This window comes from Corvus brachyrhynchos, unplaced genomic scaffold, assembly GCF_000691975.1.
Source record: "Corvus brachyrhynchos isolate BGI_N302 unplaced genomic scaffold, ASM69197v1 scaffold237, whole genome shotgun sequence".
Taxonomy (NCBI): domain Eukaryota; kingdom Metazoa; phylum Chordata; class Aves; order Passeriformes; family Corvidae; genus Corvus; species Corvus brachyrhynchos.
In genome coordinates this window covers 1,501,235-1,524,110 of record NW_008238959.1, presented here as the reverse complement: position 1 = coordinate 1,524,110, position 22,876 = coordinate 1,501,235, and the positions used below count along the sequence as shown (strand labels likewise).

The window sequence follows — 22,876 nt, the reverse complement described above, 5'->3', positions numbered from 1 at the left end:
TGTTTAAAAGAACATGACTCAAACCCTCTAACAGTACACAATCATGCAAAAGGTTTGATTTCTGAAACATTTCAGTTACACCATGATTTTTGGCTGGAGTCCTACATCATGCAGAACTTCATATGAAGGGAGTCTCACAACAAAATTAATCTCTGATACAAATCACAAAGTTTTGGAGGCTGTATATCCAACACTTTTGATCAAGGCCAAGGATCAGCAATCTGTCTTGGAAATTAAGAGCAATAAGCTGAATAAAGTTGGCTTCTGGACTTGGCACTGCATCCTCAGCCCAGAGACCTCCTGGCTTGTGAACATTGCTCTCAATGAGCTCCACATGTGCAGCTGTGGCAGCTCCTCTGATCTAAGCCCCACACAGCACCAAATACCTCTGCTGTCAAGGAATACCCACCTGCAACTGGGGTGTTCCAGACAGGGCTGGGTCCTATCATAGCTGGAGAGAGGTGAAAAGAGCTCGGTATCGCTCCAGTGGCCATTTTCATGACTATTCTACTTACAAAATGAATTAAACTTGCTCTGGGAAGTAGGGATAATAAAATTAAAGGGATATCAAACTTTCAAAACCACACTGCTGTCATAGGAGTATTTAAACAAATGCACAGACATTATTTTTAACAGCTTTATTGGTTTAATAACTGTTGTACAAAATTGGTCTCTAGAACATCATAAGAGCAGAAATTACTCTGTAATTATATTTTGTTTACAGTATTTTAGCAGAGCGGGTACAATTTACTGTTTTTCTGGAAAATAACATTCTCAAAATCTGAAATAGAAACTGATTTTAAAAAGCAGCACAATAATATTTCTTGTCTCACAGCAAGAGCCAGAAATACAAGTCTCTTGTTTTCTCTCTGTTTCACGTGAACCAGTGACAGCACTATATGGATGAAGCTTATTTTTGCATTTCTACACTGCCTAACTGCAATTCTTTACAAAATACCTTCAGAACAGCAGCAATAAAACCAGGAGAAAAAAGTATCTGGAAGGCTCCGTGGCTTAATCCTTTCAACCACAGTAACAGGCAGCTGACACTGTAAGGGAAATTTTTACCCCAGCAGAAATGTACGAGTCATAAAATCAAATCCATTCCAAGCGCAGTGGTCACGATTTTCGTTCCTTGAAGAAGTCTGTTCCTTTCAACTCTTCTGGTAGATAGTCCTGCTCCACAGGTTCCTTGTACATGGGGTTGTATTTGTAGCCTTTTCCATAGCCCAAGTTCTTCATGAGCCTTGTTGGGGCGTTTCTCAGGTGCAGAGGAACAGGGGGCAGTGGTCCTGTGTGCATCCTCAAGCATTCCTTGACATTGCCATATGCCCTGTACACCTCTATAGACTTTGGGGCTCTGGCAAAGTACACTACACACTGTGCTAGAATCACCTGCAAACAAGCACAGGGAAAATGTTAAATGACTTCTTTTAAACTCTTTGGGAAAAGGTCTGCTAATCAGGCTGTTTGTATAACATGGCAGGGACTATGTTTTCAAACTGATCTCTGCCTGCTACTATAATATGAATACTATTATTTAACAACAACACAACTTCATGGTTTTCACTACTAGAAAATAATAGCTACTTTATTTATAATAGAAAAAATGGATAGAGAAAAATGATATGTGTTCACATATCACATTTTAACAATAAATACGCAGCAACTTTTATTTTAAACTACAGCATCTGTTTTAAGAGCTACAATGTTCTCTTGTCAAAGATAGGGCATGCAGAATGAACAAGTAACTAAGTCTGCCCTGTCCTTGCAATCTGCTTCTTTTTATAGTTACAGATAGGTTTTACAGATTGCAGAACTTTCAAATCAGTGAATTAATGAAGCCTTTACCTCACATTCTGGCATTCCAATGAAGTGACAGCCTTGATAAGCAGCAACAGCTTGCGTTAAAGCCAGAGGATCTGCCAGTCCTACAGAAAGGGACCAGATAAAAGCAGGCTAAAGTCAATTTACTTCACTTAATGTCTCTCTTTTATTTTTTAAAAAATTTTATTTTTTCCTCTCCTGTAAGGTATCCATGCACATTTCAGAGTTGCTTCCTCAGATATTGGAATTTCTGGTACAGTACCACACCATACATACGATGCAACCCCTCCAAGATTTTCTTCTTCTGTACTCCTCCTCCCCAGAAAATAAAAAAAGGTCTAAGTCATGGATATGATTTACAGATTGAATCTGCTGCCACACAGTGGCAGCCTGAGCAGTAGCTGACCACATATGATTTTCCTACTTTTTGAAATTGATAAAGAAATGGGGAAATATTGCTATACAGACACAGCTTCCCCAGACCTCCTAACTCTTCACGCATCACATATGAGCTAAAGGTGTTGCTGGATCTGCTACTTTGGATAAGTCAATCAAGATGCCTTACAACTAGGGGGCCAGCTATCAAACCTGAGGTTTGCAGCTCAGGGTAGGCATTCACGTGCCAGACACATAAGAAAATCAGACATCCCTGAAACACATACTCCCTGTGGCACAAGTTTACTGGTGACTTACAGCCAGCAGGGCTGAAAAGAATTGATATTAATACACACCAAACCTGACCTCAAAAACATTTGTCTCTCCTGAAATAGGCGATCATCACAATGATACCACATGTCTCTGCCTGCATACACAAAGTTTTTGTTGCATGTGGAGCATTTCAGTATTTTGTACCTATTTTGCATACAACTGTTTAGGGTTTTCTTCTTTTTTCAAAAGCCAAATTTTAGAAACCAGAGAAGCCTGGCAGATCTTCATTAAGTGTGATATTCCAATGTGAAATACTAATACTGACCTATATCTTCACTTGCAAACCTCACCAGCCTCCTTGCCACATAGAGAGGATCCTCACCGCCCTCAAGCATTCGAGCAAGCCAGTAAAGGGAGGCGTTTTCATCGGAGCCTCTCATAGACTTGTGCAGGGCAGAGATGCAGTTGTAATGTTCTTCTCCTGTTTAGGATGGGGGAGAAGCGATACGTAAAGCTGTTAGGAGGAAATTAAGTGAAATGCATGACAGGGAACAGAAGGTATTTCACTAGATGACGTCAGTAAACAGAAGCTGCTTTTCCAAGTTCTTATTATGTATATGTGGTTGCAGCACCCATTAATGTTTTCAGTGCTTTCATGGTTTCCCATGTGGATCATTCCCTAACTACATAAGCAAAACAGAGCAACTGCTGACGAAAAGGAAGTGGTTTTTTTTTTAAAACATTGCAAGGCAAGCACTTTGGGTTTTGTACCCTAACGACCTTCCCTTCAAAAGAAAAAAACAAAGAAAACCCCAGATATTTTAAGCAGTTAGGAAGAAAATTCTACATAAATAGCTCCTAATTGCCAAAGGGTAAAGTATGAGCACAAACAAACAACTGACCATTGGTTTTGGACACACACAGAGCTCTGAGAAGACAACACAAGAATCAGAGAAATTCAGTGCTATATAGTAGTGATATTTTAGAAAAAAGAAATTTCACATCATCTAAAACTTGAAAATAAAGTGTGCAGTAAAACACGAGTTTGATGTGCTATATAGAGGTGAGAAAAAAGGAAATGCTGTGGATATACAATGGAACATTATACAATTTGGAGACAACAGAATTGCAGTGCACAACCCTGGCAAACCCCTAATAATAGTTCAACTGTGGACACCTGCACTACTACAACAATACTTGAAATGCCAGACTACTAAATAAAAAGTGGGAAGACTGAAAGAATTACAAGGAAATTTTTTTTTAACATTAAAGTTTAATATACGATTAGATATGGACTCCAAGGAGAAACAAAGCTATTCTACAGATCTTCTAGGGCTACACTTAAAACATTGAATGAGACCCTTCCCTGCTTACAATTTTCCTCCATGCAGCTGGTTTTGATTGTTATGCATGTCTTTTAATCAAACTTGTAAGAGTACTTTGCTGCAATATCGTTGTTAAACTTTCCATGTTATCTGCCTTTTTTATTTTTTCAAGTGTCTGGCATTCCTTGGCTCACAGCTAAGTACGTATTTTAAAGGCAACTGGCTGCATGCACAGCCATCTGTTAATATTCCTCTTCTTCCTAAGGATAAAAGGATTTACAGCCTGAGGGCCATATCAGAACACACCAGTCACTTGTAGGCCCTGAAAAATAAAAGGGCTGCATGCGTGAGCTTGAGAACCAAAATCGCCATGCTGCTGCAGTTGCTCCTTTTGTAACCAGCAAGACCTCCACCTCCCAGTCCATTTCCCCCATCTCTCTCCTGCTGGAGTGTGATTCTGTGGGGAATTCGACAAGCTGCCGGCGAGCACAGGCAGTCAGACAGCTATTTTTGCTAGGACTCCACACAAAGAGCCCTGGTATGCAGCCCTCACTCGAGCCAACACAAACAGCATGTCCATGCTCCATCATTACACTTAAGTCAGTAGCAATAAACTCAAGCAGCTGAACTCGCGTCATCCTCTTGCAGGAGGCGTCTCTTGGTCTCTTAAAAGTAAGGAAGTTGGCCTTTACATATCTCGAGAGGTTGCACTCACCCAGATTTTTCTGCTGGAGGCTTTTATATGCTGTTTGGGCTACTGTAAAGTGTCATACGTAGGAATACCAGCTGGAGAGGCAGAAGGAATCCAGCAGATAGGTTGGGTCTAGATATATACATCTGCAGGGAATTTCAGACTTCAGGCTGAAGAGGGAATTAGCTTTCTCCTTTTACTTCCTTCCTTACAAAGCCGATGTTGGTGACAGAGCCACAGTGACAATACTTACACATCAGACTTGCAGCTTCAATTAAAAGCAAAATACAGTGATGTGCAGTGGAGACAGGTCTCACATTTCTGTCTAAAAAATACAGTTTATAGATAGCCTGAGATACCAGAAGCAGTTTAAAAAAAAAATTAGAACTTTTAGTAGATCTTTATTTATTAGCTCTCTCAGGCTAGTTAGCCAACATATAGATTTTGGCCTTATCAATTCAGTTGAGAGATGGAGACATACCAGCTTATCTATCTCCGCTGTTCTGTATCAGCGATGCCTCTTGAAATCAAAACTATGAAGAGCTTTTGGAATCAAAATACATTTTCTCTATGCAGTTCCCACAAAGGCAAATACCTTTCTGAAACAAGATACTACACAAGAGGCTTTGTGGAAGAGAGGGCTTTCTAGGGCCTAACATAAACAGATGCATAAATCTTGCTGATATATGTCCACAGATTGCTTTATGTGCTCATGAGGAGTTTTCAGGCTAGTTTAAGATGCCGATTTATCTAAAGTCATATTGGTAGAAGGCAGGGAAAAGGTCTTGTTCACTGACCATAATTAACATTTGGGCTTCTTAAACAATCCCTGTTCACAAGGTAGCAGACAAAAATAAAATCACAGTCCCCATCTCACATTATTTTTTCTCTTAGCCAAAAGTAAACATCAACTGCTCATTGATAAAGGACGGAAGACAGCCTTGGAAGTAAGACTAGAGCAACAGCATGGATAAAAAGATTTCTTGTTCTGATCCAGCAGAACAAAACTGAGCTGGAAAAAAACATTATGGTGTGGATGTGGTGGTTTAACACCAGCTGGGAAATCAACTCCAAATAAGCCATTCCCCTACCCCAGCAATGATGTGCACGGTATGGAATAGCAACTTAGCCCTGCCCACGTGGCTCTAAGCTCTGCCCCAAGAGCAAGCCCTGGGCTGTGAAACACCTTCTCTTTTCTCCTCCAGAGTATTTTTTAAAGGAAAAACTGTGTTCCGGATTGTGGAATAAATTAAATTCAGCTCAACACATTCCCAGTCTTTATCATAGCTGATATTACCAAACAGAGAGTGAAACTACTGACATTTATCTTTTTAAATCAGTGTTAGCAGAGTGATACAATATGTAAAAAGAAGGGGCAACAATACAACTCTATTTAAAAGATCTAGTCACTGTCCATCTGCAGGTAAACTTTAATGAATTTGGTTGCTATATAATTTTCTAAAAGGATCAAAATTTTAACAACGGCAATTAAAAGATAAAATATGACTGAATAATTTTTGTTTCCTCTCACACTGCAAGGGCTGCAGGTGGCTGCTGGAAGTGAAATTTGATTAAACTTGTTTCTTTGTCCTTCCAGCTAAAATGCATAAACTATCTGCACAAAGACCTTTTCCTTATATGTCTGCACATAAATCAGAACAACAGCCTAACAACTGGACGAAGAATGATTTCTTTCCTAGATTACTTGATGAAAGTAGAGAAGAGAATGCCCAACTACATCTATTTGGCAAATTTTGCAGAAGGGAACAAAAAAAATTATGTATAATAAAAATTTCATGTTTTCACAGCTCTGAACACGAATCAATTATTTGGTGCTTTCTACATGAACACGCTACACTCAAATGTATGTTGCTGCTATCATGATTAGACCCTCTGCTTTATGAGGCTGAAGCATTTTATTTTAGAGGATTGTAGATCTCATCACCACAGCTGTGATTCAAAATGTATGAGCCAGAACATGCTACCAAAAAACCAAATCTTTGTATATACAGTAGCTGCTAGCTGGAAGTCCTTTGTCATTAAAAGGACAAACAGCTATCTCTACTATGGACAAAAGTGGTCAACCTGGAGTCAACAGTCAGTGGTCAACACAGACTATTCCACAGAAGAGAGAAATTCTGTAAAGGCATGTACTTGGGCAACTGTTGCTACTGTGACAATATCTGTATCAGGCTCTTTGGCATTTATACAATCCAGAAAAACACAGTTTTCACTGCTCTCACCACTCTGAAAATCTCTGACCAAAAAAACCCACAAGAAACCACAACAAGGATTTCTGCAACAGAGAAGGGCCTGACACACGCTACCCAGACTTGATGCAAGCCTCAGGAAGAGGCAGTCTGTGCCATCTCTACCAGAGCAAGAAGGTGTAGGAGGGCTGGGAGCAATGGACACAGCCAAGAGTTCTGTGTGACAGCGGCCACAAGGCGACAGCAAACACACAAGGGACCTACGCAGTGCAGGAGACTCGCACCAGGGAACGGGTCAGATTTTCCGCTTCTTTCTAATCATGACCTCTTCCTGCCACAGACCCCATGAAAGTTTTCTTTTCCCTTCCCCTGCCTACCCTTGACTTCTCAGCTGCCATTAGATCAGTATCTGCCCAGCTGCCTTTTTCCTGACAGTGAGTCATCATTACTTCTTTGTAGCAAGAAGGCTCCAATCGGGCATATGTTACAACCAACCTCAAGAAACATCTCATCACAGGTTTTGAACAGTGGCAGTTAATGGTGCCTATCAGAAACAGTGGCCAAAAAAGAGAGAGAAAATAAATCAGTTCTTCACATACTGCTTGGCATAATCATTTCACACTGTTGTGCACAGTCATTCAAGTATTGCTGAAGAACTAGCATATGCATTCAAGGGGATTCACCTAATCTCTGACACTACTGATTTTTAAACCTCTAACATAAAATGGTTTAGTGGCCAACTACTGTGATGCCTAAGATTGCAAAGTCACAAATTTAGCAAGAGTAGTTATAACACTAGGAAGCCTTAAATGAAATTAGATTTATGTGGCCTGCCCTAGGCAAGCTACAGCATTCATTACCTTAAAAAGCAACTCTAAAAATAAAGCAAACTGCCCAGGTTTTGACATAACATACTGCTGTGAATGTGAGCACTTCCAAGACTTTCAAAGGAGTAGAAGTGTAATGGAAGATATCCAACCCTCCAAGAAATATGTCCTCATCAAATTCTTCTGCCTCTTTACACTGAAACCCTCATAGAAGACTATATAACCTTAAATAACAAATAATTTCACCATGCAACTGTTTTCAGGACAGCAAACAGGTCTTTCAGCTAATCTACACTTCATAGTTGCTAAGAGGAAACACTGTTTAGAAGGAATTTCTGGCTGAACTACATTGTAGAGGAAAAGTAACTTCTAAGACAAACTTTAGTACAATCACTGTTTCAGTAGAGCAGCTGGTAGGAAAAGGGGAGAAGAAAGAGAAATTAGAAAGGCTATCACATCTTGAGAACACTGCATCTCAGAAACTGCATCAGTTACTCACCTGCTCGGTCATACAGGATGTGAGACCGCTGCAGCCCCTCCTTTATATGCTCTTCTGTTACCAGAATGCCATCTGCAGCACCACGTTCGGTAGCGCTCAAAGGAGTGGTCCTTCCCGCTGCTACTCTGGCCTGAACTGCCAGCTGGAGCCCGTTCAGCCCAGTCCTGGCATCCCCGTCACAAAGATAGGCAAGTGTGTTCAGAGCTTTCTCCTCTATGTACACTGGAAATCTGCAACAGAATAACCACACACCCTTAGCCCCTATCACACCCCTCTCCTTGCTTATCCTGCTGGAGATGACGTTTCTTTACAAAGTTTCTTGAGACACACCTGGGTTTAAATTTGTCTTAACTCATCCTGCAGAGCCAGGGGCTGACCCTCTTCCTGCTGCTCCAAGCCTGCTCAATACAACTGCATGTGAAAAATATAGGGCAGGAGCTCTCACCTATTTAACCCCCTTATTTTTCCTCACCTCATTAAATTCAACAAAAATTAGGGTTAGGTTTTTGCCAGAGCCCAATACTGACACAGACAGCTGAACTTTACAAGGTTTTACTCCATCAGCATTTCACTGCTAGCACTTCATATTCCTCGGTGGAAGAACAGTGGAAAGGTAGGAAGCTATCCAAATGCAGGTGAGAGAATATAGTGAGTTATAAAGTAATTAGTGTAAGGTTTTGAACTAACTACTAACTCCAGCAGGAGGTGCTATCAGTTCTTTAAAGAGCAACAACAGAAAGGATTGTTTACAATGTAAAACAGAAGAGTCCTACTTTTTTTAGTATTACAACTTAGTCACTGCGGTACAAAAAAAAATTTTACTAGAAAGTAACTGTATCCCAATACATGCCCATCACTCTTCTTGCCATCTACTGCTCTACGTGTGCCAGAACTATACGAACACATTGTCCTGGTTTGAGACAAATTAAGGGAAACACTCTGGGAGGAACATCCCCTCCAAAGACAGAAAGAAAATTCCTCGGAGGAAAGTGAAAAAGGAAAAAAAAAATATTTATTTAACAAGCACAGTGCACACAGGCATGGGAAAAGAATAATGCTAAATAATAAAAACCTCTCACAGTGGAGAGAACCTGGGTAGATTTCAGAGTCCTTTGTGAGTGTGGCTTTCTCCTCTCCGGAGCTGGAGCTCAGCATGGGCCACTCCGGGCCCTGGTATTCCCAAGCAGTCTCTCATCCAAGTACTAACCAGGCCTGATACTGCTTAGCTTCTGACATCAGACGAGATCTGGCGTTCAGGGTGGTATGGCTGTAGACAATAGTGAAACTAAGCAGGAAAGGCCTCCCAGTGAGGTTCTGATGGTCTGGCATTCTGAACAGTCCAGAAGAGAAGAAGAAGAAACCAAAGTCACACGAAAACCTCTTTCCTCAGCTAATGAATGAGAAGCTAGCTAAAAGCAAAAGGAATGTAACTCTCTTCCCTGCTGCAGAAGCAGAGCAGCTGGGCAGAAGAAACCAGTGAGCTTACCTGTGTTTTGAACACAGTGCCAAAGGAATTCCACCAGCTCTCCCCCCTCTCCCTTAGCTAGCTTTAAAGGCACAGAGAGGCACAGGATTCATGTCTGGGCACAGAGCAGGCAATAGGGGGATACGCATCATAAAGTCACCCCAAGACACACATGAAAAAGGCCAAATTCCAGTGAACTCACAGTCTAAAGGAACAAGTGACTGAGATTAGCTCACTTGCTTGGAGCATGGTGCTGATAACATCAAGGTTCGGGGTTCAATCCCTGTATGGGACACTCACTTAAGAGTTGGACTTGATGATCCTTGTGGGTCCCTTCCAGCTCAGAATATCCAGTGATTCTAAGAAGATGGGAAGACCTGAGAAATGCAGCAGCAGGATCCCCTGAGATCTTCTAGTGGGTCCATGAAAAATCTGTGAGAACAACAAAGTCCTCAAGTTTTGTCTCGAGGTTTTCACCTGCGGGGCTGTAGTCCCCACTGTTAGGGCACATCCAAACCAGTTCACCTCTGCAGGTTTCACAGGCACCCTGTTGAGGATTTAACCCTCAAACCTTAGTTATGTAGACAAGGTAGCATCTAAGATGTTGTCAGGCAGAGGGTGTAACTGATCTGATTCAGAGACAGCAGCTAATGGAGTTAAAACATGGCACTAAGTAATGGCCCTAACTGAGCCACTTCTAGTAGCTGGACTGTAAATCAAGAGTGAGAGGTATCAGTAGGGATTAGCACATAGAGCTTGGTGTGAGAGGTCATTTCTTATGAAGCTCTTGTGCAACAAATAATTAATGCTTCGCAACAGCCCTGCACTTCGTCTACCAAAAGATATGTTACTATTACTACCAGTGGCGTACAAAAAGGCAATGTCAGGGCTCCCTGTGCTTGAGACCTCCTCACACTGATACCACAACTGCAGGCAGTGACTGCAAGTGGAGGGGAAGCATCGAGAGCACTAAAAGGCAGGTACTGCCTCAGAAGAAACTAAGTACAATCTGTCCCAAAGAAAGTTGAGGCCTCAGAGCACTTTTGCCATTTATCTGCTAATTTAAAGCTCAGTTGTATTCCTGTCTCTTCAGTTTCACTACAGAACTCTAAATGCCCTGTTGGCTCAACATAACCAATTTATATTACAGAAATTGAAACAAATATTCACAAGAATGTATGAAAAATCTGGTTACAAGCAAATGGCCTTGTCCCTTTCCATGGTGTAATTTCAGTTGCAACATAACCATAATGGCAATTCCAATCCAAATAATGCATTATGTATTGGGCTGATCCACTCCATGCATACAGTAGGATGACATGCAGGATGTGATAAAGAACAAGAATAAATGGAGAAAACTTCCACATACAAGCAGTTTGCACAGCACATTGATGAGAATCACTGATTGGAAGTAACGTAATGCTTCCCTGTTGCATAATCTCAGCTCCATGCACACTCAGTATTTCAAAATAATAAAATGTTATACTCAGAATAACTGAATTCAGATTTTTTTTCTGAGCAATTAAAACCTTAAACTCCATTTTCTGATGATTTAACTTTACCAGGCAGGAATGTAATTTCAAAATCAGGATGGCAATTATTTCAGCATCTTGGCTTCCAAAAACCACTTGCTGTATTTTACATTTTTAAACCCATTCTGTCTTCAGAACCTCAAGTGCCCTACTCCCTCCCACTTTACCCAACTTCTGCACCCATCAGAACTGCAAGGCAGAATAACTTCCATGCTTTCTGACTTATTTCCAAGCTCCTGATACTCTTGCAGATGGGCAATCCCATATTTTATTCAACTTCCAAAATTAACACCGAATACCCACTGGATGCCAATGGCCAATGTTGGTACCTTGTAACTGATGATACTTGGAGACAAAAACATAAACAAGCCAAAAGGGACATACTGGGATCCATCACTCACTAGGCTGAAGGTGATACACTAGCTCAAGGAATGGAAAACTACCACTACAGGATAATAAATCCTTCTTCCAGCTCCTCTGTATCTCCATAGCCTTCAGACAGTTTGTGCCAAGAACCAACACGAAATGTATGATGAACTACCTGTTAAACCCATACAGCACTGCAGCAATTGAGCCAATGACAAGAGAGCATAAATAGTATCAGGGAATAAATATAAGGAAGCTCAAGCAAGGAGAACCTGTATGATCAAAGATTAAAAAATAAGTGAGCAAAACATGAGATAAAGTACCCACTGCTTCTTTCCCATATAAATCAGTACTTTCTTACTTTCTCAATGCAATTACTCTCACTACATTCACTCCTTGGCAGATTGCAACACTTTCACAGGCAAACACCGTTCTCCAACTGAGCTACTGCAGTGTGATACGCACTGCTCACTGCCTTACAGCATTGTCTTCCAGTGCTGCCTCTCACCTCAGCAACCCATCTCCTGCAAGGAAATTGAATGGATGTTTCAATTAAGGAATAATTTTCAAAAAAGTATTGAACACTGAAGATCCAAAGGAATTCCATCTTCAGTGTTGTGATTTATGAACCAGAGAATTCAAAACGCGCCAGAACTTGTAATACAGCCAGTAACAAGCTGAACTGCATGATGTCTGGGCTTGCCAACAGGAAACTGGGGTTCCTTCCATTTCCCTCAGCTGTGTGCCTTCTGTGCTATCTAACTTCAAACACATTAATCAACCATACAGTTTACTGTCTGACTTCAATTAGAGATACCACTCGGAGGGCAGCACTTGAATGACAAAAATAAAAAGCCAAGAGAAGAATTTGGTTTCTTCCACCACTGACACAGTACAAGTGTAATGTATCAGTGCACACCTGGAACAGCTTGTGCTATTACTGACCCAGCAAAAACTGCAGAAAGCACAAGCAATTGCAGCAATAAAAAAATCTTTAACATTGACTTCTTACTTTTCTTCATCATGAGTATGTTTCTTCCTTTCCTGTTTCTCCATCTTTCAGCTTGATTTACTGCAGACTTTAGAGGAACAGTTTGATAGCAGTAATGCTGATGAAAATATAACAACAAGCACATCTTATCCTAAATAAATCCAGTAATTAACATAAAAAATTTCTGTCAAAGAACCTTTATGAGCCATGATGACATAACAAATAGAAAGATACCAAAGTAGGTAACACCCCCTGCTACTTGTTTCAGCTTTAGAGCAAGGAAAGGCCACAGTGGAGTGAAAGAGACTCCAGGTGATCTAACCTTATCAGAAACCTGCAGCAATGGTGGAAGCAAGATAAGAAAAAGCCACCAAGAAAATTTAAGGAAACAGATTTGGGTAGAGCACACTTTCCTTGTGGGGTGCAGGTGATGAAATCCACTGAATCACTCAGGGATGCCTGCAAAGACCAAGGAAGATTCACCCTCACCTTATTCCTCAAGGTAATAGGAGAGATCACAAAGAATCGTCCTCTCCTTCAAAACCTCTTTTAAGTAAGTCATCCTGTCAGACAAGTGATGTGATACTAAAACCACCTGATTAACTGAGGCCAAGCAGCACATGCAGTACTTCATACTACACTGCTGTGGCTTGGAAAGGGAGACTCACATGGGAAATGAAACCCAAAATTCAATGTACATGTCTCTTATGCCTTCTTGCTAGATCTCTGCAGCATTTTTAAAGTGCGTATACCCCACAATTTGGGGACATGCTGCCTTACAGCTCCTTTTCTCACTCTGGAATAAAGATGAGCACCATTAACAACCAAATCAATTGTAATTGGTGATTTCCATTTATTCCTCAGGACAGTATAAACAGTTACCTGCCTGCATCTAACGACAGTCCTGTTTCATAGATACAAGGGGGTAAAAAGATGAGACAGCTGCTCCTGCAGAGTAGGGGAGAGGAAATGAAGAAGCAGAAATGGTATGAACACCGAAGCAAAAAGCAGGAATTAATGAGGAAGCCAAAACAGAACCACAGTAAGGGACAGGATGGCTTATAAATATCCAAACTTATCAGCAACAGAATGTAGGAACTGTGGCCCAGAACCAGATTGCATCATGAAAGACAAGAAAGACCTGACACACAACTGCAACAAACCTTCCTCAATTCAAAACCCCATTTATATTTTTAAATGCTTGGCTCCCATGACTGCCTTTGAAGTGTGGCCCTCTCTCCTCATGGAGAGATTTCTGAAACTGTTTAAGTCTGACAGTCTGCCTGCCAGACTTCTTTCAGTTTGATGAAGCACCATGCTCTTTAAATCTTCCATAGCTATCGGACGGTTACAGACACGGAGAGTCTAGTGAAACCCAAACCCAAACAACTGCAGCTGAAACTATGCCTTGTACTTTAATCCTGTACAGAAAGAAAAGTGTCTGAACCAGTCAGGGTGTAGTCACAACCACAGCTGTGCCATTAAATTAATGCTGACAAGCAGTAGTGCCTTCTCTTCTAAAATTCACATTACTACAACACATAAAAGCTACAAATGAGTAAACCATAAGGCAGGGTAACCTAAAAATAAAAAAAGAATACCTTTCCTTACCTGCCATGACCTCAGCATTCATGCTGGCAATTCTTTGTGCTTACATTCTGTGATAAAGTTCAAGTGGATTCCCTCTCATTTATTTCATACAGTCTGTCAATCACCACCATGTCAATGCACTGTACATTACTAGGAGTGCAGCCAAGAACCAACATGAAGGAAGTGTAATAGCTTGCATTTGAGTACCACAGTATCACGCATTACTCTTATTTGCCAACCTCCTGTTTCAGAAGGCAGATAACACCTCTTGTAGACAAATCTGGATGCTGTTTTTTCCAAAACTTTCTCAAGTGTTTAATGTGAATTTATCTGTTTGGACATCAAAGAGCAGAGAAAAACAAAGTCTCTCTTAAAACAATCTATTAACTTCTCACAGCAACAGCCTCCTCTCCTCACAGGATATCCTAAAACCTAGCACAGGACTTACCCTGCAACTAAAGAACAGAAGCAGCAGCATCCTCCCTGGTATTACTAAAAAAAAATTCTCAGAAAACAACAAACTTCTGGAAGGCACTTCCAAACTAAGAGGGGATATCCCATGCAGCACTTAACAGTAACATGATACTTTCACAACCGGTAGCAAGAAGTAACACACATTAGGACATGACAAAGACCCAGCTACAGGCTTCCACAGCAAATCCTCAGCAGCAGAACAGATTTAAATATCCTGAGAGGGTGAGTCAGGAGTTACGGATACAAGTATAATATTCTCTCCTAATGCAGACGGTGAGATTATGTTTTGGATGGAGAGAGCCAATGCTTTGAATTCTCTCTCTCCTGTCACCCCCGCCCCTGCCATATGCTGCCACATCTTTTCTTTACTATCAGAAGTGGCTAGGGTTTCTCTTCCCACCCCCCAACTACTTCATTCTCTCCCTGGCAGGCAGTCAGCTCCTCGGGCTGTGCATGTTAACACCCTGCAGCCCATAAAGTACTCACTCCGAGCTCTTGCTGCTGCTGCCAGTCGCAGGGGTGCCGTGCTGGTTGCCCTGGCCCAAAACCTGAAGCCCTAAGGACCTGACAGCCCTCATCAGAATTGCCTCCATCGCTTCAACCGAGAGCTTCTCCAGGACGATCACCCGGCATCGGCTCAGGAGAGCAGCGTTGACTTGGAAGGAAGGGTTTTCTGTGGTTGCTCCTATCAGGGTCACCGTCCCACACTCGACGTGAGGAAGGAAAGTGTCCTGAGCATGGGAGGGAAGCAGAAAAAGCTGATCTCGATCAATGACAACCTGAAACTTCCCATGTGAGTAGGCTACATTTTTTTTGTGTCTTGTGAGAATTTGGGTTCCCTCTTGGTATGACAAATAACCACACTGACAAAGCAGTTCATCTGCACAAATATGGAAATGATTGTATTTCATGCACCCAACACCTTAATAACAAATGATTGCACTGAGAATGACCCTACCAGCTGAAAAGAAATAGGGTAAAGAAATCTGCAAATTTTTAGTTTGTGTGACTTTGGTTTATTGCGTGGCAACATAAGAAATCATGAAATTGCCTTACCAAGTATAACGAATTGTGAGGCTACTCCTAAATATGCTTTGAATCAACCTTTAGGGCTACAATTCCCTACCTAATTCTATAGGATGGTTCAGAAAACTACAGGAAGATTACAGTACAGTTCAATTTAAAAACTGCAACCTCTAGTAGAGAACTCAAGATTTCCATGGCACAACTGAAAAAAATTTATACCTAGGAAAGGAAAAAGAAAAAAAGCCCCAAGTGATGGCTGCAGTTCTATCCTGAAGTACCATGCCACAATTTATTTTTTCTCACACAGAAGAGTGGACAACATTAAAATACCCGCCTTTGGCACATTCACATTCCAGACCTTTGTAAAGGTAATACAGAATGCTATCCCCCATTTGGAGGCTGAAATGAAGATGTGTGCAGCAAACATTACTAACATGACTTTGCAGAAATAAAATTTCATAAAAATATCATATACATACTGGCACATAAGTGAACTGTAAGTATAGCTCAGTGTTTTATTTAAATCATTGAATCACAGTAATTAAATGTTGATTGGAAGTTAGCTAAGGAATTTAATTTCTATGTTTCTCCCAAATTCATCTACTAAAAGTATTAACACTGAAATCAAAAGCCCAAAGGAAGGTATCACCTTAAGGCAAAATGGGAAATTTTACAGTAGGGCTGACAAAGACTTTTTTAGAAAGCAGTATAGTACAGTACCTGCTGAGATTTATTGAAACGATGGATCTCATCAATAAAGAGGATAGTTTTTCTTTTGAAGAGTCTTTTTTCATTCTGGGCTTGGCTGATGACATCTCGAACATCATTTGTCTTGGCACTTGTGGCCGACAGTGTCACAAACCTTGTGCCATTCTTTTTGCTGCTGTTGGCTATGATGTGTGCCAGTGTCGTCTGAAATGGCAACAGGAGAAAGCTTTGTAAAAATTGTTTCGGACACAGAAAGTACCAATTTTAAGGAAATATGTAAAGAATAAAGCTATATATTTTGCACATAGGGACAGTGTTGACAGTTCACAGAGTAAGGCATTTTAGCTCATGTTATTCTAGTGCACAGAAGACTTAAAAACTTCCTGCTAGAGGTAGCTGCCAATTCCTCCGCTGCATTTCTAATGCCTGCACTTTTACGTACCAGACCCAGCGAGCCTCAATACTGAAAAGGACAGCACTGACAGCTGTCTCCTTTGTCATGGAATAACTCTCTGCCGAATACATTTCTGTCACAGAAGAGGGGCTGACCGCAATTCCCTGTGCAGTTATTTTGTGGAGTATGTTAATGGATAAAGAGCTGGACTACCCCAAAGACACCTGCAGAAGAGTTTACAGTATAACTGCATATGAGAAATAAAAAGCTAAAATGTTATTAACTAAATCCTTTTATATATCCAATACACATAACAATGAAATTAATCAGACAGCAGTTTCTACAAAAGCATGAGAACATTAGTACTAAAAAATTACATGTGTACTTAAGAAAACGTAACTCTTAAATCTAAGTAGTCAACAGTAAACAAATGCTGGCCCAGGGAAGTAAAAGACAGCTGACTGAACAAACTGGCTGTTTTTAGTGAGCAGCTATGTTGTTTTTTCTGTCCTTATGAACAACCTCTTCAAATCCAAATTTATTTATAGATAATTTCACTTAGCCTACCAAAGCACAGAAGCAACCTCCACCAACCTCCTGGGTAGATTTATTACACCTGAACATATCACAGACATGATTTTCAGACTTCCCTTCAAAACCCTTACTAAACACAGGTGTATGCCCCAAAGAAAGTGTATCTCTATTTGAAAGTACTGCTAGAGAAAACAGGTGATTCTTCTATCAAGCTCACTCTTCTATTAGAGAGGGATCCAAAGGAGACTGAAGACAAGAGAGCCTCAGCAGATGAGGAGTGGGACAGGTGTCAACAAAATCACCTCAGAAGATATTCCAAGTGCTGAGGTTAAAGCAGCAGGTGGTGTCAACCTGATCCTCCTGCAGGGAGGCTGCAGAAGCAAGCACCTGCCACTTGGCTACCAGCAGTGTTGCAGTACCCTGCTCTGTCCCTTTAATGGATCTCCTTGTCCCTGAAATGGCAACCAGCCCAAGTTAGAAAATGGGAGGTTAAGGAGAAGGATGTATTGTTATTTATTCTTGCTTTAGTTTTAGTAAGGGCTTCCTGATTGCCTTCAGAAGTGGTGTCATTTCAGGTCCTGCTACAAGACTCGCATCCCATGTCAGATCCTCCCTTGCTTCCTGGAGCTCAAACCACTAGTTGTTTCAATCCCCAAGTTGTATCATTGCAGAGGACAAGACTAGAAAGACACCTGGAAAGCATTTGCAGCAAAGCCTATAGATATCTGAAAGATCTGAGAAAATAAACAAATAAGCAACTTCCCCCAAAAAACTAAAGAAAACTATCTTTTAAACTAAGCTACCAAATTAAAATCAAAACTTGTGTTTCCTTATAAAAGGCCCATGATTCAGAATGTACCTTCAGAGGATGTACCCATGCCTTAAAAATCTCTGAAAGCATAGAAACACCCAATACATCAAATTTGAGGATGAAAAAAGGAAGAATGTACCTTTTCCTTCTCTTAAAAGTAGCAGTGGTGAGAGAAGGAAGAAAAAAAACCAACAAACCAGCTATTCTTCTTGTAGTTCCACTTGGACTGGTAGCTCCCATTGTACCCTCTCATTCAGACAGTTTCTTTATTTACAAAAAAAGCACTTTGCTTATTTTGCTTTAAACACATGCACAGGAGTTCATATTTCTAACTCTAATTCAGGAAAAAAAAAACTCCAACAGATTTGTTTAAAAGTTCCTATTAGACCAAGAATCTACTTGAAATCTGCTGCACAGATCTCAGCCAGCAGATACCTCTCCTGCTCTGCCAACTTGTGGGTCACCAAAGGTTGCAATAACATACATTGCCTCTCAAATGCAATGCTTGACAAGGACTGGCATGTTCACAGCCTCTTCCTTCTGTTCTGCACAATCAATCATTCAGCAAGTCAAACTGCCTATCACATATATGTCAAACTTTCCCTGGTCCTCTGAAAGACTTACCTCCCACAAGTTCAGGTTGTTTATGCTGCTTTTTGTCCTACCATCTCAAGCAAAAGTCAGTAACAAGCTACAGTTTTCTCTCTCTTTGTTACTTCAGGTTACAACCCAAAGGAACACATAACCTAGTGGAGAATTCATGTAAGCAAAGTAGCTTAAGTATGAAGGCATTAGCACAGAACAACTATAACTCATATGCTAGACTCCTAGTTTTCCTCAGGGGCAATGTATTTAAGGGCCAAGAAGAAAATTAAAAATCTGATATGAAATAAGGCAAAAAACCCACACTGATTATCCTTCATCATCTAAAATGAATTTTGAAGTTTAATTCTTACACTGGAAAACAAATCTTTTAAAACAGTGACACTGATGTTGCAATTTAATATGAATGAGTACATCTGTATCAGAACCTGCACAACAAGCACAAAAAGGAAATCTAAACAAGTTAATAATGTGTCCCTTTTGTTATACAGGTGTCTCTTATTTAGCTCACGGTTTTTTCCTTATGGGGAGGAGCAGGAATACTGCTTCCCATAAATTAAGGAGTGATCCAGTGATCCTACAAACTAACTTTTTGCTAATGTCACTAAAAATTTCACTGTACAGAGCTCACTGTGTAATTGTCCCTTCCAGAAACCATTTTTAGTTCTCTTCTACTATCACACCAAACTATTCAAACTCATACCTATTATCTCAAGTTTTATGCTGACTATTGTGAGATCTTATTGACTTAACTGTTTAGACGAGCTAAAGCAGTGACACCATAAAGCTGTTCTGAAACACAGAAACATATTCACCAAGAAACTTCCGAAACATTATTCACCAATGAGTAACACTTAACTTCAGCCTGTGGTGATTTATTTCCAGACCCATTACACACAGAACAAACACTTAACTACTGAAAGCCTCCTTCAACATCCTGTGCTTTGTGTCAGACCAAATGAGAATATCCTTTCCCAAAGGCTGAAACTGTCTGAGATATACAAAACCCCAGCAACAAAACAAAAAAAATAACCAAACAAGCTCACTCGCAGCAACTATGTTATCTGTTCTTCCAGGCTTTGATACAAGTTACGGATGAAACAAAAGCAACCCTCAAAGCATGCTTGGCTCTACACACCTCCCACTGTCAGAGCAGAGAAGTCAATCAGATTTGCTATTTGGTTAGCTGGGTTTTTGTACTAGAAGAAAAGAATTTTCTGTATACCCACAAGTTTCCTTGACTGGGCAACACTCGAAGAATAAACGAATTCCCTCCTCTCTGCACTGCCACTAGTCAAGGCTACCTCACACCCAAGACTGGAAGAAAACAGTAAAAAGCACATACAAGTTAAGCCAGTCTTTTTGATGCTGATGTTCAATGACTACAGTATCCTCTTAGAAGTAAGGTGGTCTTTTTGATTTTTGCAGACCTGTACCAGGCCATTAACCTATGCCCATCACTTTAGCTAACCAAAGCTCCTTACAGGAATGAAGAATGGTACTGCCTAGCTCACTTCAGAAAGTGGAATTGAAAAAAACTGGGATGGGATTAGCACATATGGTTAGATCATATGAAGAATACTGCAAAAGTGAGGTCCTTCCAACATACATGCTTCTCCCAGAAAGTCTGGAAGGTTGTAGCCTCTGCCAGGCCATGTTTAGGTGACCAAAGCAGATCTGGCACAGATTGGCACAAGTGCAGCGCAGCATGGATTATTCCTGAGCACGGATAATCTAGCTGGCATGTAGGTTTCCCCAACAAGTGACTTTGCTGGTTTGTTCCAGAGCAAACCACAGTGTGAATTATGTTTGTGGCAGGGATGACAAGAGACTGATAACCCTAGTGCAAAACACAACAGGCTAGTTACACCTACAGACTTGTAGCGTCGAAGCTACGTTATCAGAGTGCTGAACTAGCAACCTGATTTTCTTTGCTGCTGTTTGACCATGACTTTCTGGCTATTTTTTGCTCTTCCTTTATTCTGGCCAGGATTTCCACACCTTTGTTTACATGGTGCTGCCATCAATGGCCTCTCCTCACCCTCAACCCTCTCTTTGCTGGCAGGAGGGTGATACTGTGGTTGCCAAGCAATCAGGAAAGGCCATGCCTTGAGGGAGACACCAACAACATCCTTGGATGCCACATAGGGCAGCAGTTCTCTGGGATGTAGCTCTGTGGACGTTCTCTGTACCACACTGCCTCACAGGAGATAAGACAGGCCGTGTCTAAAGGAAATTGGCAGCATAGCAGATGAACATGGCCTGGGGACACTGTCTATACAGATAAACACAATCAAAGTAGCAGCAGTTGGCATTTATATAAGGGCAGATGCTATTCTTACCCATCTTGTTTGGTTCCTCACACCCCAAATAGCCCACTGAGATACTACTGGAGGAGTAAGTGTCACTGAACAAGAGCCACAGCGTGTGCTTTACAGCACTTCCAGAATCCAAGCCCAACCAAGCACAAACAGATGCAAGGTCATTGCATAATGTTTGTTGAAATGGAGCTGTACCGCCATTTGCTGTTTTCTGATTTGCGTACTTCTATTCCAACTGTTTTATGAATACAATTGTATTTTCTCTTCCAGCTTTCTCTTCCTAGAGAGCTATCCCAAGTTATTCCTGATTTAGATTGGCATAAGCAAAACCAAGCACACTGTATTAGAATACTGCTCCCAGGCAACTGCAAAGACAAACCCATGTTTCAGAGTTGTCCCGGACTTTCGGTTTTACACTACAGTGAAAGACATGATGCATTTTCAGTTAAAAATTTCATGCTAATCAATTTAAAGAACTCATTACTTCAAATCAGACCCAAGCTGTATGAGTAAGAGAAGATGAAATACACTCAAGCAATCAAACAGCCTGTTAGGTAACCACTTAGCAAAGTAGGAAGCACTGGAGGGAAGGGATGATAAATATGTGGGCAGCAAAATAGGTAACTCGGACTTGCTGTCTGTGTTTCAATGTGTCATTTACTGAATACAAACAAAGAAAAGAAATACAAGGGAGTCCTAGAAATAAAATATAATGTCAGAGAAGATTTGATAGAAACTTCAAAGATCACTTACTGGGGGTTTTAATGTTTTGCACTCATATCAGCATAGCATATTTTATCTTATTACTAGAGTGCACACATGAACCTCAGAAAATCATGCATGAATGCTCTTTGTCTTATCTTCTGTAAGAAGCAGGTTCATGCCACTTGCTACCTATTTGGGTTTTTTTTGTTAAACAGCAGACATAAGAGGGAATGTTTACTGTATTTAAATACAGAATGTTCATGTTTATAAGGCTTAAACTTCATCTGTGGCAGCAAAATTATTTGGTGCTCAAGTTACGCTGTGTCCCCCTGCTAACTCTTTACTAAAATTGGTGCCCCAATGGCAGACATGCAAAAATCTAAATCCCTGTATTAAGGTGCCATAAATCAGAGTACAGCTTACTCATATTACACTCAGATTCCTACAGGCCTTTAAAAATTTGCATAGTCAGGATGAACAAGCTAACTGTTCCTAAGCTAATAACCACAGCATCTCTTTGAGGCAGCGTTTCTTCTGGCCTGAGTGTGGTCAGCTTCTTAAAAGTAGAAAATAGGCTCATGTTCAACTTAAAAGCAACAAAAGTGCAAAGAAAACGTGAAAGACTTTTCACCCAGAGCACCTTGGCTTCCTAAGATATTAGGATGACAAATTCAAAGTACAAAGATCATGTTCCATTAAAGTAAGAGGACTCAGTACAGATGGAAACTCAAAAGAAAAGAGGATCGCAACAGAAATACATCAATTTTGTCTTTTTAATTTTGAGGGTGCTTCCTTGAATATTCAGGTGCAGCTGAGGCCAAAATTGACTTGGGCAGAGCAGTTACATAGCATACATATTTTTACTCCAGTACATAGCTTTATTGTTCTCATGATAAAAATCCTCCAAAAATATTCTTGACCTGCAATATGAAATATTGCATTTAGAGCGCTTTAACAGGAAAGATTATTTTCTTCTTGCTTAGAAAAAGTCTGTTGAACTACTATCTCATAAAGGTCCAGATTGAAAAATAATACATAAATTGATTTGAAATTTGGCCCTGATGATTTATTCCATGTTCAGTTGGTTTTTTTTAACAGTCCTGCTCTACCCTTTTCCAAAGTATCAGGTAGCATGGCATGTGGCTGTAGAAAGGGAAGAAGGCATAGATGGGCTGCAATAACCAGATTCCATGGGCAGCAAGAGCATGAAGAGGTTTAAAAAGTGTATGACCATCTTACACAGCACTTCTGAATTTAGACCAACATATCTAATTATGCTCCTGTTTTAGCTCTTTGGTGAGCAGAGCTTAGCATGTGGCCTTGTTACAT

The 22,876-nt window shown here is 40.7% G+C and overlaps 1 protein-coding gene across 1 annotated transcript in view; it reads right to left on the bottom strand.

Annotated features, from left to right (window-relative positions):
• Window positions 1–622: 622 nt before the first annotated feature.
• The window catches only part of WRNIP1 (Werner helicase interacting protein 1), a gene marked incomplete at its 5' end in the record, with an annotated part of 24,882 nt that continues 2,628 nt past the window's right edge, over window positions 623–22,876 (bottom strand). The window contains 6 exons of the mRNA XM_008637099.1: window positions 623–1,395; window positions 1,852–1,931; window positions 2,801–2,956; window positions 8,028–8,257; window positions 14,932–15,176; window positions 16,192–16,383. Coding sequence (XP_008635321.1) covers window positions 1,120–1,395; window positions 1,852–1,931; window positions 2,801–2,956; window positions 8,028–8,257; window positions 14,932–15,176; window positions 16,192–16,383 — 1,179 coding nt within the window. The remainder of the gene's footprint in view (window positions 1,396–1,851; window positions 1,932–2,800; window positions 2,957–8,027; window positions 8,258–14,931; window positions 15,177–16,191; window positions 16,384–22,876) is intronic.